Source organism: Nymphalis io, chromosome 1 (genome assembly GCF_905147045.1).
Source record: "Nymphalis io chromosome 1, ilAglIoxx1.1, whole genome shotgun sequence".
Lineage (NCBI taxonomy): Eukaryota > Metazoa > Arthropoda > Insecta > Lepidoptera > Nymphalidae > Nymphalis > Nymphalis io.
Genome location: NC_065888.1, coordinates 12371717 through 12391115, shown reverse-complemented (window position 1 = coordinate 12391115; position 19399 = coordinate 12371717). Strand labels below are relative to the sequence as shown.

The following is a 19399-nucleotide window of genomic DNA, read 5'->3' as shown; positions in this document are numbered from 1 at the left end:
GTTTAATTGATTAAATTTATATTTCTTAATTCTTAACAGCTTACTTATCTGACGTTAAAATTGATGTTATATTTAATATGTTTTCAAAGAAAACCGCATAACCTGTAAAAGTTTTTTTTGTTTATTTTCAAAGTAATGCGCGAACTTTTAAATTGTTATACTGAAAGTTTTAAGATTTATACGGCGGCAAGCATACAATCACTTAACTTGGCAATTAATTTTAAGTGTTTAATATTGTTGCATGATTTTGAGGTCGTGTTAAGTATAATAGGAGGTAACAAGTTTTTTTTTTAATGAATAGACTAAGAAGTTGTCTGCGGCGATATGGCCTTGGCTATTGGATTGTAGGAAGTAAACTGTATACTTGCTTCTAAATTGTAAGTGGTTATTTGATGTACTCACAAAAAATGTTCATAAGCTGTCTAGCAACATTAATAAATAATTAGGAAGTGATTTGTATTATCACTACACCAGAAATTATTAAACTCATGATTAACAATTTTATTCTAAATGTACATTTATATTGCAAGTTTTTGTGTAATTATTGAACAATACATAATGCAATGTAATGTTTTTTTAATATTAACAATGTCATTTACTAAATACCTTAAGATATAATTTGGTTCTCTAAATCAGGAAAATGCCAATTTTGTTTAGTTTTAATAGTTCATTGAATCATTATTCATTTTAAATTTGTTGCTTAATGTTATATTTAATTGCCAATTAATTCTTTAGAAAAAAGAGTTTAACCAAAAATGTATTCATTTTACAAATACAGAGTATTTTTAGAATTTACATATAATATATATCTAATAATAATAAAATAAACACTATAATAACAAATTAACTTGTATCTTTGTTACAGGTGCAACAGTAGTATCATGGCGGGTTAACAATCAAGAACAATTATTTGTAAGGTAAGCAATGTGATTTATATACTAATTAATACAAAAATATTTACAGGCCAATTAATATTTTTCCACAAAATTATTTAACATGACCAATATGTGGGTGGGTTAAGTATTGTAAATGAATTTTTAATCACTTCAGCCTTACACCTAACCTATTCTCGTTACATTTTGCACAATATTAAATTTATTATTATGTATTATTTACTGCATATTGGGTTTTTATAATAAGTAGTAACCGTAACAGCCTGTGAATGTCCCACTGCTGGGCTAAAGGCCTCCTCTCCTCTTTTTGAGGAGAAGGTTTTGGAGCTTATTCCACCACGCTGCTCCAATGCGGGTTGGTAGAATTCACATGTGGCAGAACTTCAGTGAAATTAGACACATGCAGGTTTCCTCACGATGTTTTCCTTCACCGTAAAGCACGAGATGAATTATAATCACAAATTAAGCACATGAAAATTCAGTGGTGCTTGCCTGGGTTTGAACCCACGATCATCGCTTAAGATTCACGCGTTCTTACCACAGGGCCATCTCGGCTTTTTAATAAGTAGTAATTAACATTATTCTTGAAAGTATAATGTTTCAATTATTATAAATATTAAATTAATTAAAATTTACTAAATCATATCAAACAATTGATTTGTAATATTAATAGATAAATACCCAATATGTAAACCATACCTTAAATATTTTAAATGTGTATTCTTAAAGAAATAACTGGTTAGAAGATTGTGTACAAATAATAATATATATAGAATATTATAAACAAATTAATATCACAATTAACTATACCAAAAAAATCTTATATACTACAATATTTCTAGGTTTAGATTAATAAGAACAAGGATTATTTATAATTTTTCATATTGATTAACATTATTTATAATCCATATTGTAATAAAAACTTGTATGTTTGATCCGGAGACACTTAGATGTTACCTATACCAGTTTATTTATCTTACATTGTTACATATTTGTGGAATATAATGGCATATTATTTATGTATTTCACATTGTAAATACGTAAATAATATGCCATTATCAAAATGGATAACGAATGTAATTTTAATATTTATTTTGTGTATAGTTTTCAAACTAACCAATTCATAGCTAAAATGAAATACTTGTTTTTTTTCTTAATAAATTCTGCATATTCACATAATATATAATTTTCACATAATTTATTATTTTATATTTTAGTTAAATAAATATTTAACTACCTATTTAATATTTATTTATGTATATTCTAATATACCCAAATGAAACGTTAAATTAATGTACTGAAGACTTATACATAATACTTTTTTTTGCTTTGAAAAGGCAATGATACGGTATTCAAAGTTATTACGAATGTTACGACAATTTTCATATTTTTTTTTTGCAATTTAATTTGGTCCATTATTGTCACGGTAATTAGAATAAATATTAGCGTTCAGGCAGTTTATTTGCTAAAGTAGTAGGTTAGTTAGGTAGGTAGTAATTAATCAAAGTAGGTAAGTAATTGTAAATCTACTATATATCCATGATTCAATGTGTAATGTACATTAAAATGCCAACAGAAATCATGCATTTATTAGCATTCTCATGCATTCTCTCCAGGATATGAACATTAAATATATATATATATATAATATATATATATATATATATATATATATATATATTTCCTCGTATGTAGGTCGTTATTAAACTATCTTATTAATGTTTGATCTTCAACAATATTTTATAACTATATTATTATTAACTACTATTTTATAATGGAGTGAAAATGTAATAATAATTATATTTCGGTCTTAATAGTTGATTGCATGACCTTTACGTTGTATAAAATTAGCATCCCATCAATAATGATCCGCGGAGGAAATGAGATGCACTGAGCAGTAATCACCCACGCCTCGACATCTCGACTCTTCGTTCACTGTATGACTTTCCTTCAATAAACTTAGACTCGACGTACTTATTTTCCCATTAGCTTTGTTTCAATTTAAAGTCTTAACTGATTTCTGATTATAATTCTAAATTATATAGTTATATAAATGTATATTCAGCTGATATAAGTTATGTGTAGTTATATATATCTTTATAAACTCGTTACCTCGATTACTCGACTAGTTAGTCATTTTTTTATAGGAAAATGTTTGCGTTTTTACAACCGGTACCCGGGATAAAAAAATTGAAATGTTTTCAATTGTAATAAAAAAAAAATGTTGAGCAACGTCTGTTTTCTGTTAGCTAAAGGTTAATATAATACTAACGACTTTATACATGATAACACATTCGGAATAAAATGATCGCCTCCAGGCCGTATTAAATGAACAATAATATATAAACTAACAACAATGACAATGTCGCCGAGTTTCCATCGGTTCTTCTCAGGTCTGAGAAATTGCTACTTATACTGATAATGGATTTGACGATCAATAACTAACCTTAATGCTTCTGTACTTAATAGTCTTTACAGTACGGTTAAGGCACACAAACCATCACATCTATCTTTTTATTTTTTCGATACTTGATTACATATGACAAATAATATAACTTTATATATAATGTTTCAATCGTCATTTCACATATTAGTTCAAAATGTGTGTCATTTAATCCTGTATAAAAAAACCTTAAGTTATTATTATAAATTGATTTTATTACATATCTCGGAAATTACAGTCATTATAATGATATATTTCATGTAAACTACTTATAATTTCCGATATCCAATTATAGGATTATAAGTTAGTCTATGAGTGAGATTTTTATATATTATTATTCTTGCAACACAGATTAAGCTTAGCATACATACTTGCAACACAGGTTAAGCTTAGCATACATAAAAAAAAAAACAAGTAATTCAGTTACCCAAAAGGCAGAAACTTACGGCCTATTTATAAAGTTGGATGATTAATAAAACAATGCTGTGTCTTCTTCTTTTGGATGTCAAATTAATAAAGACAAAATATTTAACTAAACAACCGTTAAGCATCGTTTATAAGTCAGGCCGGTTAGTTAATATTGTTCAATAGCAAATTAATCTATTCTTATGTACATCATTTTAAGTGTCAAAGTATTCAAAACTTCAAAGGCATTTTCAAAAGAATATAATGTTTATGATTCTGTGAGCTTGAGTTGAATAAATGAGATCAAAAAAACCGACCATGAATATATCCGTGTAGGAACAAGCGCTTCCGCTAATGAGGCAGCGTCGATTAGTGAATTCGGGCCTCCTGGCAGACCAGCGTGTTACCGAGGGCTTAACCATTTGAATAATGAACTACTGTTCATTTGTTATTCTTTTTGACGTGCTTGAAGATACTGCGCTGAACCGAGGGTAAGGCAATGAGGATAATGGAAGTATTTTGGCAATATGAATTACATAATGGTAGATTCGTTCGTTTGATGATAGTATGCTTATAATTAAACCTTTTTTATTTACGACAAACCAAATTATTAATTACAGACTATTTTAAATATTTCTTATTTATCAACATATGGTGAGACTTAAGTACGATAAGTTTCACTAAAATATTATCTCTTTGTGCATAAATAAAATTAATGTTGACGATTTGATATAAAATTATGAATCTTTTTGTATCACGATATACGCCTACAATACTTTGAATAATTTCGATTTCCGTTTATAGTTGCAAACTATACTATTTTATATAATATTAGGCAAATTAATAAATAAATAAATTCATAAGTAACTAAAGTTACAGCTTGTGAATGTCCCACTGCTGGGCTAAGGCCTCTTCTCCTTTTTTTTTGAGGAGAAAGTTTTGATTTTGATTGAAAGTTGAAATGCTGCTCCAATGCGGGTTGGTGGAATACACATGTGGCAGAATTTCAGTGAAATTAATCACATGCAGGTTTCCTTACGATGTTTTCCTTCACCGTCAAGCACGAGATGAATTATAAAAACAAATTAAGCACATGAAAATTCAATGGTGCTTGCCCGGGTTTGAATCCACGATCAGCGGTTATGATTCACGCGTTCTAACCACTGGGCCATCTCGGCAAATTTATAAGTATACATTATATAATAACTAAACACACCTGTTCAAGTAATTTGACTTTTTCTATACTTTATACTATATGGTGGAATGTATGCTAAAATAAGTTTTTAGCTCCAATATGAATATTCAATTACGTTTAGTTAATGTTGTAAAATGACGACTTAAAGTAGACTCGACTTGTATAAAGTATATTTTAACATCAGATATTCTACCGCAAAACAGCAATACTTGATATTGTTGTGTTCCGGTTTGAAGGGTGAGTGAGCCAGTGTAATTACAGGCACAAGGGACATAAAATCTTAGTTCCCAAGGTTGGTGGCGCATTGGATATGTAAGCGATGGTTGACATTTCTTACAATGCTAATGTCTAAGAGCGTTGGTGACCACTTACCATCAGGTGGCCCATATGCTCGTCCGCCTTCCTATTCTATAAAAAAAAAAAAAAAATAACTTTGATTGTGGAGTAACAATTGTCATCAGTTTTAAAGGGAAAATGTGAGCATTAGTTGAAAATTAAAAATGACGTGCTATTATATATATACCAAAATGACAATGATATTTTGATTTATTTAATTCATAATAGACAATGGCCCAGTGGTTCGGTTAATCTTAACCGACTATATGCGGGTTCAAACCCGGACAAGCTCCTTGAGTGTTTATATGCTTAATTCGTAATCATAATTAATTTAGTGCTCACCGATGAAGAAAACATCGTGATAAAACCTGTACGCGTATGAAATTATGCCACGTGTATTTTTATCAAACCGTATTAACTCAGCGTGAATAGTCTCTAAATCTTCTCCTCAAAAGTAACGGAGACCGTAACTCAGCAATGATATATTTTCAGAGAATAACTTTTTTTATTTTTGTTCTTAAAAACAAAACAATTTATAATAAGAGTTGCCAGCCCTAGTTTGTTATGTATAATTTATATTTGATGAGTATATTTTAATCATTTAATTTGCAAATAATCCATCTGTTCGCGTAAACTGGAAGCTATCGCGCCATCGTTTTACTTCGAATGTCGAACTAATTACAGAAGCTATTGTATTTTATGATACGCTTGTATTAACGTAGTTATTAGTGAGGTACTTTAATATTATTTTTTATGGTATAATAGGATTAAACTTTAATAATTTATATGTCTGAGCGACACCTGAAAGTTTTTAACGTTTTAAACGGCTATACTTACTACAAAATATAAAGGGACTTATCTAACTAAAAGTTATTTGAGAGCTTTTATACTGTATTTTGGGGTAAAAATGTTAAATGGGTAAATATGTTAAATTATCTAGAGAAGTAGTCATATTTCGTAAATATGCCGTCTATTTTTGTAAAAGGCTGAGGCTTAGGAAAAGCGTTTATAAATAATACATTTTTATTTTCCCGTTTGCTAGGAGGATACAACTTAAAGAAAACGCGATGCAATTTTATACTATTTAAAGATATAAGTAGATATACGATATAATGTATGTAGTATATATATATTCATCTTCAAATAATATTATTCATAATCATCAAAGTAGATACTACTACTTATTAAGTTCTATTAAATTTGCTTTTAAAAATACCAAACAATAAGTTTGTTTTTAAATTTGTCACACAATCTTAATCCTTGTCAAAATAAATACCATATTCATTGTATTCGTTTCCTGCTACTAATAATTGCATTTTAGACCAAATTTTGACTGATATCTTTAGATACACTTAATATTGAAATAAATGCACACTAGAAACGATGTGAATCGTAAGTAAGATTGGGATTCGTGATAAGATTTGCTCATATCATCTCATTTTTTATAAATGTAATGGATTAAAACCATCATCATGTTACCCTTAAAAAGTCGAGTTGGGTTGCTTGTACGGTATAAATTGACTCGTTGGCTTAGTGGCTATCTTATAAGACTGCAGACCCTGGCCAACCAAGAGGTGTAATCCCCGGTCTGGGTCGAGTCCATATTTATATGGAGAGACATTTTCTGTAGCAACCCGAAATGTGGAAATTGGCAATGTTTAATGTCCCGTGTCTCAGAAAGCACGTAAAGCCGTTTCTCTTGCATCTGAACATGTCGAATTTGCCATTACATCTATGTACTATCTATATCTTTACTTTCTTCAATTGTGTTTGCGTATTTGTGTACTAAAGTATGTATTGAGTTATATGATATTTTTTAGTAATACTTGTCGTAAAATCAAATAAACTTTGTATAGAGTGGCAGATGTTTACTAAAAAATTTAAAAACAAATTATGAATTGTTGTAGTAGAGCCATTGTTTTACTATAGTCTATTCCATAGGAAGAGTAAAGACGATACGGTAAAAAGTGAGTTTTAGGTAGTCATTTGTTTTTTCTAATGATTTGAAACTTGATTCTTATCTTAATGATTAAACAGCATGGCAGTTATTTTCAGCATCATTATATCAATTATTCTACACCAAAATAAATTATACAAACCATTGTTAATCATTATTTATTTCGTACTCGTAAATGAAGTCAAAATAGGAATTAAGCCAAAATATAAGGGTAAAATATTGTTTAAATTATGAAATTATAATAAGTAATTCAATTCAAACCTATGTCTATTCAAATATTTTTATTTTAGATGTTGGTGTATTTTCTTTGAGTACAAATAGAGTGGAAAAACCTTTGTTATTTGGAAAAATCTCAGATAATTTGTATATCCGCCGACTACAGAGCAGCCTTGTGATTTTTGCGGTTTTGATACTAATGAGATGTCTTCCACTGTTATGTCACAGATTTTATATAAACAGCTCCAAGAAAACCCTGTCTAATCAATATAATACTGCCGCCTTTTTGCTCATCTTTTTTTATAATAAAAAATCTTATAGAAATTTATCGCGTATCAAATTAAGGTATGTTTTTGTAACATTATAGATATTGTGTATAGTTGGTAATTGAAAATAAAGTGTCACCTAGCGTTATTTGATTGCAATTAATTCTGAATCAATTTGTAGTCACGTATTGTGCGCTGCGCGGGTGTGCGGGTGCAATTTGGCGCGTCGACAAAAACGCGTCTCGGCCGCGAGTGGCTCTAACAAACGACTGCCGCTAATGATTCTATGCGATCCTAGGGTTGGGCTCAGCTATAGGAAACTTCATTATTTTGTATGCTTTTTCATTTCCTCATCTCTGAGTTCGTTCAATATATTTACAAAATACAACGTATTTACCTCAAGTCAAGTCGCTTAGCTTGTTATTTAATGAAGGTTAGTTTAAAAATATAATCATGTTATGTTTATGTTACATAGAAATGCATCTAATGTATCGTTAAATGGCCAATCCGAATTTACTGTACCTGTTGTTTTAAATATGTCATTTAATTCTGTTAATAATATTTAACATAAGTTTTATTTGTAAATTATTTAAATTGAATATCAAAATATGAAGGATATGACGAAAATTTTTATTTCAATTGTGTTAACCCTTAATGCACATTAAAATAGATAAGTTACAAGAAATTTATATACTACTCTTTAAGTATTTACACTTAAAGACCAACGATTATTTACATTAAAATAACTTGTTTTGTAAAGTTACGAGTTGTTTTTGGAGAGTTCAGAGAGTTAGAATTGAATGTTATTATTCGTTAACTAGTTTATTATTTTAATTTGTGAATATTGATGTAAAGTATCACGAACACAGCTGTCATAGCGCAAATAATAAAAAAAAGAATTATATTTAATTTATAAATAATACAGCTTCATTCGTTTCGTTATAATATTTTTATTTCTGTATAAAAAATTTTTGCAGTTATAATAAAACTATATTTCTGTTGTCTTTTAATATAAATCATCACTGTTTCGGAATGTTGAATCTGCTGAAAAGATGCGCTAAGATACTCAGTAGGAACTTTTTACTAAAAGTTATATTTTTTTTTTATTGAAGATAAAAAAAATCATTCATCCGGATTTCATATTTGTACATTTTCGGATCGAAATACAGTAACAAGTGGATTAAACTTGACGTACATGTGTTCCCATATAAACAATTTATATGAATGTTTAGCTTACTTACTTATTTATTAAATATTGTCTATTATTATTATAACTACATTATGATTGATAGATAAATATTAATAATTATTACAACTTCAAGTGTACATTCTCATAAAACATTTTAACAAAAACTTAAGTATAATATTACTTATATTAACTTTGTAATTAAAACTTATTGATATTAATATAAATGATTAAAATTATATATTCCACGAAAATTTTTTTTTTAATTTATTTTTAGATTTTTAACCATAAAAAAACCCAAGATTATTCAGATACGTTTTATGAATTATAATGTTCAAATTATTTACGTAATTACGAACGTTAATTATGTACATAATTATGATTTTAAAATGCGCTCCCACCACACTTACGTGAGCAATAAGCTTTTGGATTAAATCTCTAAAACTGAATTAGTGACTTTAACACATCACCAGTGTTTGACGTTAGAGACAATGAAAATATTCTTTTTGATTGATTTTTTTTTGTAACAATTTTATTATTTATTTTTTATATCATCTCTACTTTTTTGTATGTGAGAGAAATATCTCGTTTTAAATGTACAAAATTGGTACATAACATAACTTGCTTGATGAAGTAAAGGGACAATAGTTTCCATTTTAGTAAGGTAAAGTTATCCCATGAACTGAGCTTGCGATTATATTATGTATTTTTATATGTAGTAAACTATTTTATCTAATAAAATATTAATTGTCTTTCTGCCACACTCAGAGACAAACTGTTGCCTAACATATTAAGTATAGGATATGACATTTTGATAATTTTTATATAAAAATTGCCAAATTTATTCTTATTAAAAGTTCTTTGATTTAAAAATTGAAATATCTTAAATAGTATTAAACGTAATATTTTTTAGATACAACGAGACGTCTTACGAAAAGTAGGTAAATACGAAAGGTAGGTAAAAATTAATAAATCATTTAACAAAATTAATATATGTACGTATAAGTCTGAACATAAGAATGTTATCCTTTTTTTAGATATTCTAAAATCTTAAAAGTATATAGTTTACCACAGAAAGTTGTTTCTGAAAACAAAGAACGTGTAGATTAGTCGTGTAGCAATTTTCAGTTCGTTTGTTTTCTTTCAAATTGATATTCGAAGTCAATCATGTAATAGCTGATTTAATCTATTATTTTATACTTATTTTTATGAGGTCTCATGTAGGTTTAATGCGGTATAAAATGAAAAAATCAAGTTTGTATAAAACTTATAACATTAACGTAAAGTCGTTCTATTCTTAATAACCTAAATATCATCTTTCTCAATGCATTTATAGTAAGTTGTATAAATATTTATATGAAAAAACATATTTGGAGCATTTCAATGCGACACATTTGTTTTATTCCAAAAATATATATAGCTTGTGTAAAAAAAATACACTTGGGTCGGTTTATCTGTCTAGATGTAATTAAACAAAAAACGAAGTATGAATTTCACAATTTTGTTTTTATGGGCTTTATATTAAGAGACGAATGTCCTTACAATTAATGCTGTGCTTTGATAATCATCCAAGAAATATCTTTTACAGGTATATACATATTGTATAGATAAAAAAAAACATACATGATGATTCAGACATGTTTACCTATTTTTTTACCTGTATTTAATTTTATCTTTTCAAAATTTATCAATTAATTAAGCTCGTCTGGGTAGGTACCACCCACTCATCAGATATTCTACCGCAAAACAGCAATACTTGATATTGTTGTGTTCCGGTTTGAAGGGTGAGTGAGCCAGTGTAATTACAGGGACAAGGGACATAAAATCTTAGTTCCTAAGGTTGGTGGCGCATTGGCTATGTAAGCGATGGTTGACATTTCTTACAATGCCAATGTCTAAGGGCGTTGATGATCACTTACCATCAGGTGGCCCATATGCTCCTCCACCTTCCTATTCTATAAAAAAAAAACTATACATTCCACTTATAAATGGTTTGTTGATGTCACAGGCTTTACCTGTGAAATAGAATAATTGACGAGGGAGGAATTTCAAATAGTTGATTTTACATCAATATAAATGAAACTCGGTAATGTTATTAAAACTATAATAATTTATTATTATTGCTTTGAGTTACTAACAGATTTTGATTTTAGGAAATAAAGGTTTAAAATTAAAAATTAATATGACGACTAATGATTTATTCACTCAAATTTTGATATGCAGGTGGCTTCTAGCACGTGAAAGGATGACACTTAAGTTTTCATTCTTATCGAAAAAATATTTTTCCTCAGATGAGTGCAATGTAATGACATATAACATAGATTCATATGATATGTAATGTATAATTGTGGTACTCCAAAATTCAATAAATATTTTGCCGCAAAATAATAATATTAAATAATGTATTTTATAAGATTACTAAATTTTGACATTTCTTATTTCATTATGAATTAAATTACTCAGTGTACGTCGACGAGAACTCGTATCATTGGCAAAAACAGAGCCGCTTTCCGTTTTAATATTAAACATAGTTTCTGTGCTTTTTGTGGCGAGGGACGTGACGCGCCGCTTGACCCTTTTATGGCCGGGATTTCGGCAGCGTGAAATGACTCAGAGGAATCTAATGGATAGATTCGATATGCTTAAGAATTGTTTATCTCGGGCTATGTTGCCCCATGAGTAGAGTCCAAGCTAATAAACTAGATAAAAATATTGGTTATTTTATATTGTTTAAAGTGAAGATATGGTACAAATAATATATAGGTTTTTATTAAGTCGTGTGATCAACACCAACAACCACAATCGTGGAGAATTAACAGAAATACTAGTTAAATTCGGAATTCTAATGAATCACGTTAAAACCAGAGCTTCGCTAATCCAGCGCAAACAAACAATTTATTACTACAGCGTAGTTACAGCGGGTAGCTTCGCCCCTACCACATCTTGTTTTTGTGGTCGCGTCTGCAGCCCCGAGTCGCCGCCACTTTCTAACTACCCTCCCTCTCCCTTTCCCCCTGCGATGACAAATGGTCCACCCCGCTAATGCCCAGATAATTTTATGCGGCGATGCAGCCGAGATGACCGTGTGATTACCATCGATCGACGCGCGTCAATGGGTCCAAGCTTCACATTATGCGCCACTTCACGGATCAGTGGTCGCTGAAACGGGTTTATCGCGTCATTAGATGGGGAAATATTTTATCGTAGTCTCCGTATTTGGTTCTAATATCGTTTTAATCTGTTTTAGTAATTTTCACCGTTTGTTATGATTCCCTGTCTTATCTTGTGCATATTTCCTCTAGAAGAGATAGAAACATATATTTAATGTATATCTTATTGAAAAAAATAACTTATTTCGGTTGAGCATTATTTTACACACAAAACATAAATACAAGAATAGTTGTAACGAGTCTAAAGTATTGCAATAGACGGCTACGTCTAACCATCAAATGAGAACAACAAGATTGAAGCCGGGAATGTCTGTCACCGCCGACCTCAGTCACACACCAATGCCTCTGAATAGCCACCCGTCGTATCACCTTCCACGTGATCTTGATTTTACTCACGGAATATTGTCGAATACGAGAATCACTGCCAATGATTCTCGTATTCGACAATAAACATATTAATAATAATACAGTAGGTATTAAGGTAATTGTTTTTTATTACGAAAAGTCAAAATCTTGTGTGTGCATATAGCTTACAATTAATAAGAATACTCAGGTACATCTCCGCTATTCTAGTATAAGTATTTCTTGGAACTAGTTTGACGTGTATTTTCTTGCTATGATTAATTATGTCTTACTGTGAAGTATATTTAAATTAGAAATTGAGCAATTAATATAACAGAAAAATTAGAGGGTCTTTTATATGGATATATATATCCCACGGCGAGTAATAAGCCGAGATACTGTCGGAATTAAGTTTTTTTAATGGTTTATGAGTTAAAAAACGCACAAGCATAAGGAATGCCAGCATCATTGCGACCTCTGCGTCACACGCCACTGCTCTTGAATAGGCCTCATATCTCCTTCCACTTGACTTCAAATCAACTCGGTGCGCAAAGCGGCTTGAATATCGGGAACTTCCTTATTTATCTTTAGTTAGGAATATGCAATTATAAGTTATAAAGCAATTGAGTGATATCTATTGCGAAAAGAGAGAGAATCGAAAAAAAGTAATAATATTTTTTAATAAGTATAGCATTAATTTAGATCTGTGAATAAAGTCGTTCTTATTAACGAGATAAAAAAGAAGCGGCTTCTCTTCAAATAAAATAAATTAACATTTTAATAATACTTATTATAAAATTTCATTAAATTAAACTATTCTTGCTTATGCAAATGATAATATCGTTATATGCTTGAAAGACTGAAACGCCGCTAACTTATTCGATATATGATTCGAGCACATGTTACGCGTAACTCTCTTTGTCTATTCGATAATGAGTTCCTACTGTTATCGTAAGCGAAAGCGTCGGTGCTCTCCGGTACACGTGCTCATCGACAATGTCCAACACATGTTGCTCTTTTTGTCCCTTCGGATGACACCCAAGGCATCGATTGTTCCACACGATAGACAGAAGACAGCTGCTATGAAATATTAGACGCGCCGATCCTACTTAACGGGCCAATTTGTGCTTTAGTAATCCTCCCACTTATAAAATCGTTGCTTGATTCGTTAATGCCTGATTTAATACTATTTCGTGTATTTATTTGAATACTAATTTAACTATAATAATTTACGGGTACGAGTTAATTACTGTCTATGATTATGATTTATAACAAGACACGTTGACATATATATAATTTACATTGACCTTTGACGTCTTCAAAATGTGTTTTAATATTGAAGATTAATTAATTAAAAGAATTACGTACTAAATTTACCTCTTGAGATATCATTTACATTATAAAACTTCCACTGAATATAATCATCGTAACGATTTTTCGATCCAAACAGAGATATTATTTCTCCGTTTGTTAATGTATACATTTTCTTACGTTATTATCATCATCCTACGCTTAGATTGCGTGGTGATTATAATTTTCGTCAGTTCGTGATAGCTAGCTCATTTTGTTTGGGCGTGTAATTATGTAGGTACGTTACGTCTGACGATGCCGTCGATTTGATCATGCGATTGTCGACTTTGCTGTTCTTAAGATACTCAATTTAATCGCAGGAAGTTATATTTGATCATAGTTGAGTAAGGAACACGCGATTGAATTCTAAGTTTGAATGACATCACCAAAATTTGTTTCGTCCGGCCTTACATGGTTGCATGTTGTATGATCTATTTATTCATTACTTTGGAACAGCTGACATCGCTTATGATGTGTTAAATACGAATCTATCGTATAATCTATCGTACATGGCGTTAAAGATATATGCTGATACTATTGATTATACTAACGTACAATGATTTGATTTATTTTTATGGCGCTTAATGTATACTAAAGTTAGATAAATTTAATAAGCGATGATTTTATTAATTTATAATTTTATTAATATTTATTTATAAACACATCATATAAATAGTATAAACTACACAGATATTACATAATTCTCGAAAACACATCCCCGAGGTTCGTAATCGGCTTATCAGGCGGTGTGAAATCGACCCGGGGTGAAAATTAATCGCCTGTCCGTAGCATCTGCGGACTGTGGTCCACCACTGACCCCTGTCGGCGACTACCTAGATGTTTGTCTCTGTCCGCTCCTATCTTTTCTCTATTTATTATCACTGCTGCTTGTTTCGTTGTTCTCAGTGTAACGTTACAATACTGCAAAGTTTTACTTGTAATTTTTTACGACTTTAGGATAGAGAAGTAAAAGAAAATAAAAAAAGTTAAATATTTGCTGTCCTTATCATATTTCGTCGCAGTAACACTTTGTTTATATACTAATACAATATACTTTACTGTTAACGTTATATTACAAAACCAATGTATTAACAATCCGGGAAATATATTAAATATGTTACGACATAACATCAGTACCTTGTCAGGTAAGAAAGAGAACCTCATAAAAGTTCATAAAACTATTATATAGCGTATTCCAACCACAAGAGGACTAAAGATATAAAACAACTTAGATATTGATTTGACTCGATATAATTGCTAGAGATCGTAGATGTCTATGATTTTCATTATGGATTTGAAAAAAAATTGCGTCTTAAATGTTGACGAAGTTTATATCGAAACTTTGGATGTAAATATAACTAGTTAAATAGTATAATGTTTTATTATAAATTAATATATATTAATCAAATTAATATTGGTAAAATTTCATGAAATATGAAAATCTAAGTTTTTGTATGTTTGTTTATCTTCACTTCTTCGATTGAAATAGGCTATACATAAACGTAGTTGTTTTTTGTTTGTAAATACTTTGTAAGTACTTACTATAGTGAGTCTCTTAATAAATATTTTATTATTTTACTATGTTAGTGCTAATCTTACCACTATTATGTCTCACTATAAAATCACGAATTGCAAAATTATTACTAACAGCTCTCGGCATTGGTAGATGTTAAGAATAAAAAAGTAACCAAGTCTTCCTTGGTGTTCAAACTTGCTTCATACCAAAAGTCATCAAAATCGTTTCAGTGGTTTAGCCGTGTTAGCGTAACAGACAAACATACTTTTGGATTTTTGATATTACTAAAGATAATTCGATTTAAGTATACGTGTACCTAATATAAACTAAACATACTTTATTGAAGTAGTCTCTTATAAAGACTTCTCTTTGTACCGCCCAGTACCCGTTCGGAATGTAGATTCCACCGAGAAGAACGGACAAGAAACTCATTAGTTACTACAAGTAAACAAAATATCAATTTACCCATTGTAATAAAACCACTCTACTGGAAAGCTAAGCAGAGCTATTCTCCTTCTTTTATCGTTGAGTGCGTATTTCTTTATATTTTTTTTTATTGTTTCAATTGTAATATTCCTTTAAATTTTACTCACAGAATATGTTATTGATATGTATATATGTTTAGACAATTATTTACATAATAAATACGATGTAGTTTGTAGATGTTTGATTAGGGACAAGTATTACAAAATCCGTGTACGTAGTGTCTCGAGCACGTACTTGCTGCGCCTACGCTGTTCCTGCTAAAATTATAATACTTTCAATGGCCGTGGTATCACGAAGGTTACCTATGATATAATATCGGCCTATGTTTCGTTTCCTATACCCGTAGTTCATTTGTAAAACCGGTTGGACAATAATGCAGGTCATGGTTTATGTTAATTGTAAATTATGGAAAAGTTTCTAGTCTTAACTATGATATATCTATATGAATACTTCGTTATTGTAGTAGCAGTTCCTAAAAGTACAAATTAAGGTCTCTTCTTATGTTTAAGGAGAAGGGGCCAAGTTTATATCTTCGCTAAGCAGCATCATTTCGGATTTGTTATATATATGTCAGAATTACATCCAACACATGCAGGTATCCTCGGGATGTTATCCTTTAATGATGACGTAACTGATTAGGACGTTCATCTGAGCTATGTATATTTTTTTCATGTTATGAATTTTACTGATATTTGTTTTGATTTTAAAATCTAAAACGATTAATTCCACCCAGTACTCGAAGGTTGACAGGCAGGAGATACCTTTTTGTGATAAGTGTGCCTTTGTATATATTTAGTTTAAAATAGCATTAAGTACTTTTGTGTATGATTATTTTTCATGTTATGTCAAATATAAAGATAATAAAAAAACAAATTAATAGCAAGCGAAGTTGTGAAAATTACAACCCGCAATCTTACTTCAAAATTCACGTGTTTACATTGGATCACCGTATCATACTATATTATAATTTTTATATAAACTTGGTTATATATATCGTCAACCCATATATATCGTCAACCCATAATTCTTATAATATTTAAGTTTATGATATTTTAAACTAAAATATATTATGGTATGCGCTTTAATGTTGTTTTCTTAAGTAATTGTAAGTCTTAAAGTCGTTACAGTAATTGTATACAAAGACACTGAAATTATAGTTTAATTGTATCTCACTCCAGCTCCACCCAGTAGTGTATCGAGTGTCGCATCACTTATCCGACCTTTTTTGTTTGTTTCTGCACAGTAGCACCAACCTTTATCAACTAGTTTTTTTTTTAATAAACCTGTTTATGGCCTCCTCTTAATATGTCAAAGTAACACGTTTCAAGTCATTAACTCGGGAATACTTCAAATAGGTTCTACTTACTTTTTTATAGTTACGAGGTAACAAGAATGTTCAAATAATTAGATTATTAAGTAGATATTGTTTTTAAAAATACTTTACGAGACAAATTAATATGATGCTTTCACACTATTTTTTTATTTCTCGTCTCAATATTCCGATATGGCAATAAAATTGGGGTTATTTCAAGATACATATGCGATTTTCAAAACATTCACTAATCATATTTATCTAACATCTAAGAAGAAACCTCTAAACTAATAGAATATTATCTATACTTATAGAATCGTTTGTCCTGATCCTTATCACCGACTAACAACGCAAAGATAAAATTACTGACTTTAATAACCTAAAAAAACATTCGCTAGGAAAGGGTTTTTAAGTTTAAACTTTATGAATTTTACCTATAATTTATCACCGACATAGCTTGCAAAATTAGCAGGCTGAAGTGGCAGTGGGCTGGTCACGTATGTCGTAGGACCGATGGCCGTTGGAGCAGACGAGTCCTAGAGTGGAGACCGCGAATCGGCAAGCGCAGCGTAGGGCGCCCTCCAGCCAGGTGGACCGACGACCTTAAGAAGGTGGCGGGCACCAACTGGATGCGGAAGGCGGAGGACAGGGAGCTTTGGCGCACCTTGGGAGAAGCCTATGTTCAGCAGTGGACAACGCTGTTGATTGATTTGATTGAATTTTACCTTTTTGTAGATGAAGAATAGATCTGAAGCTTTTTTAAAAATTTACATCAATAATATATTATAAAATTTCATTTGACTATAATGGGTGGTAAGCGGCACAAATGTGATATGCACTTGAACGCTTTATTCTTAAACAATTTGGTTACACCTCATTACCTGGATGGCGAATTTGAGACTAATTGGAATCAATGATTTTTTGAGAGACTTATTCTACTGAGTTGGTATATCGTATAGTTATTCAAAACAAACCTTTTATATGTTTGTTAGAAAGCGATGGATCACACTTATTTTTTATTTATATAGGCCTGCGAAGCAAAAAAAATTCAAACGAAAAACATTTACAGCGCGTTCATTACAAAATTTTATTTTTTCGATTTAGCATGTTTTACTCGTAATTTTATAATAATATTTTTATTCTACACTAATTTAACTAACTCTATCTACAACTAATTTCTTCCTCGAATACTTTTTTTTTAAATATCATAGTATCAAGTTCAGTATTATTTATTATGCCTATTTTTTACTTCAAAAAAAAAAAATCTAGTTTTATGCCCTAATAAATAAAAGAACATCACGTAAAATCTACATTTAAGTCTACATTGTAGACTGTACTCTACATTTACGAGCATGAACCTAACACAGAATATTGTAAACTTTTTTGGTTACATAATATAACTAAATTAAAAAAAAACAGACAGTCATAGGGACGATAGAAGTGAAAACTTGAAACTGTTAAATATATTTGTCCAATTTTCACATCTAATCCACATCTATTGGCACAATAATAATTCTATGCCTTTTTATTATATAGCATTTTATTCAACAAAATATACGTCGTATGTCGCGAACTCAAAATAAATAGTGTAATAGTTAAAATTTACACTTATATTATTTGTATATATGTTGTATGTATGATCTCATTAATTTCCACAATAATTCAATTATTTTTAATTTCACCGATTTCATTATATTGTGACGCGAAACCACGAGTCTATTCCCTGCGATAAACCAGCGCAACGCGCCTAAAGAAGTTAATAATAGACATATTTATATCTCAAAGTTTATATTTTACTTTGTAAACGTTTAACAACTTTACATCTCTTCAATCTCTTAAATCGGACGAAACTTATTACTTCAATGTAATATATAAAATAATTAATAATTAATAAATTTTAAGTCTTTTTTCCATAAATAGCGTTGCTACGCAAGTGTTTGTGTTGACATAATATGTGTAATGTTATACTAATAATAATAATAATCGTTGACTGCCTCGTTGGTCTAGTGGCTGATGTAAGGCCGCAGATCCGGAGGTCCTGAGTTCAATTCCCAGGTCGGGCCAATAAAAAGTTATTATTCTGTCAGAAAATCTCAGTAGAAGCCTGGAGTCTGTAAGTTGGAAGTGTGTACACTCTCGTGCCTCGGAAAGCACGTAATGCCGTTGGTCCTGCGCCTGAACTTTTCCCGGTCGTGTCGGATTGCCGTCCCATTGGATTATGAGAGTTAGGAAATAGAGGGTGCACTTGTGTTTACACACATACTTGTGCACTATAATATCTCCTGCGTAGTTAGCTAATCTCTCTTGAGATTGGCCGCCGTGGCCG

The 19399-nt window shown here is 30.4% G+C and overlaps 1 protein-coding gene across 1 annotated transcript in view; it reads left to right on the top strand.

Moving 5' to 3' along the window:
* Positions 1–19399, top strand: part of LOC126772664 (uncharacterized) — a 30597-nt gene that overhangs the window by 90 nt on the left and 11108 nt on the right. The window contains exon 2 of the mRNA XM_050493098.1: positions 866–917. Coding sequence (XP_050349055.1) covers positions 866–917 — 52 coding nt within the window. The remainder of the gene's footprint in view (positions 1–865; positions 918–19399) is intronic.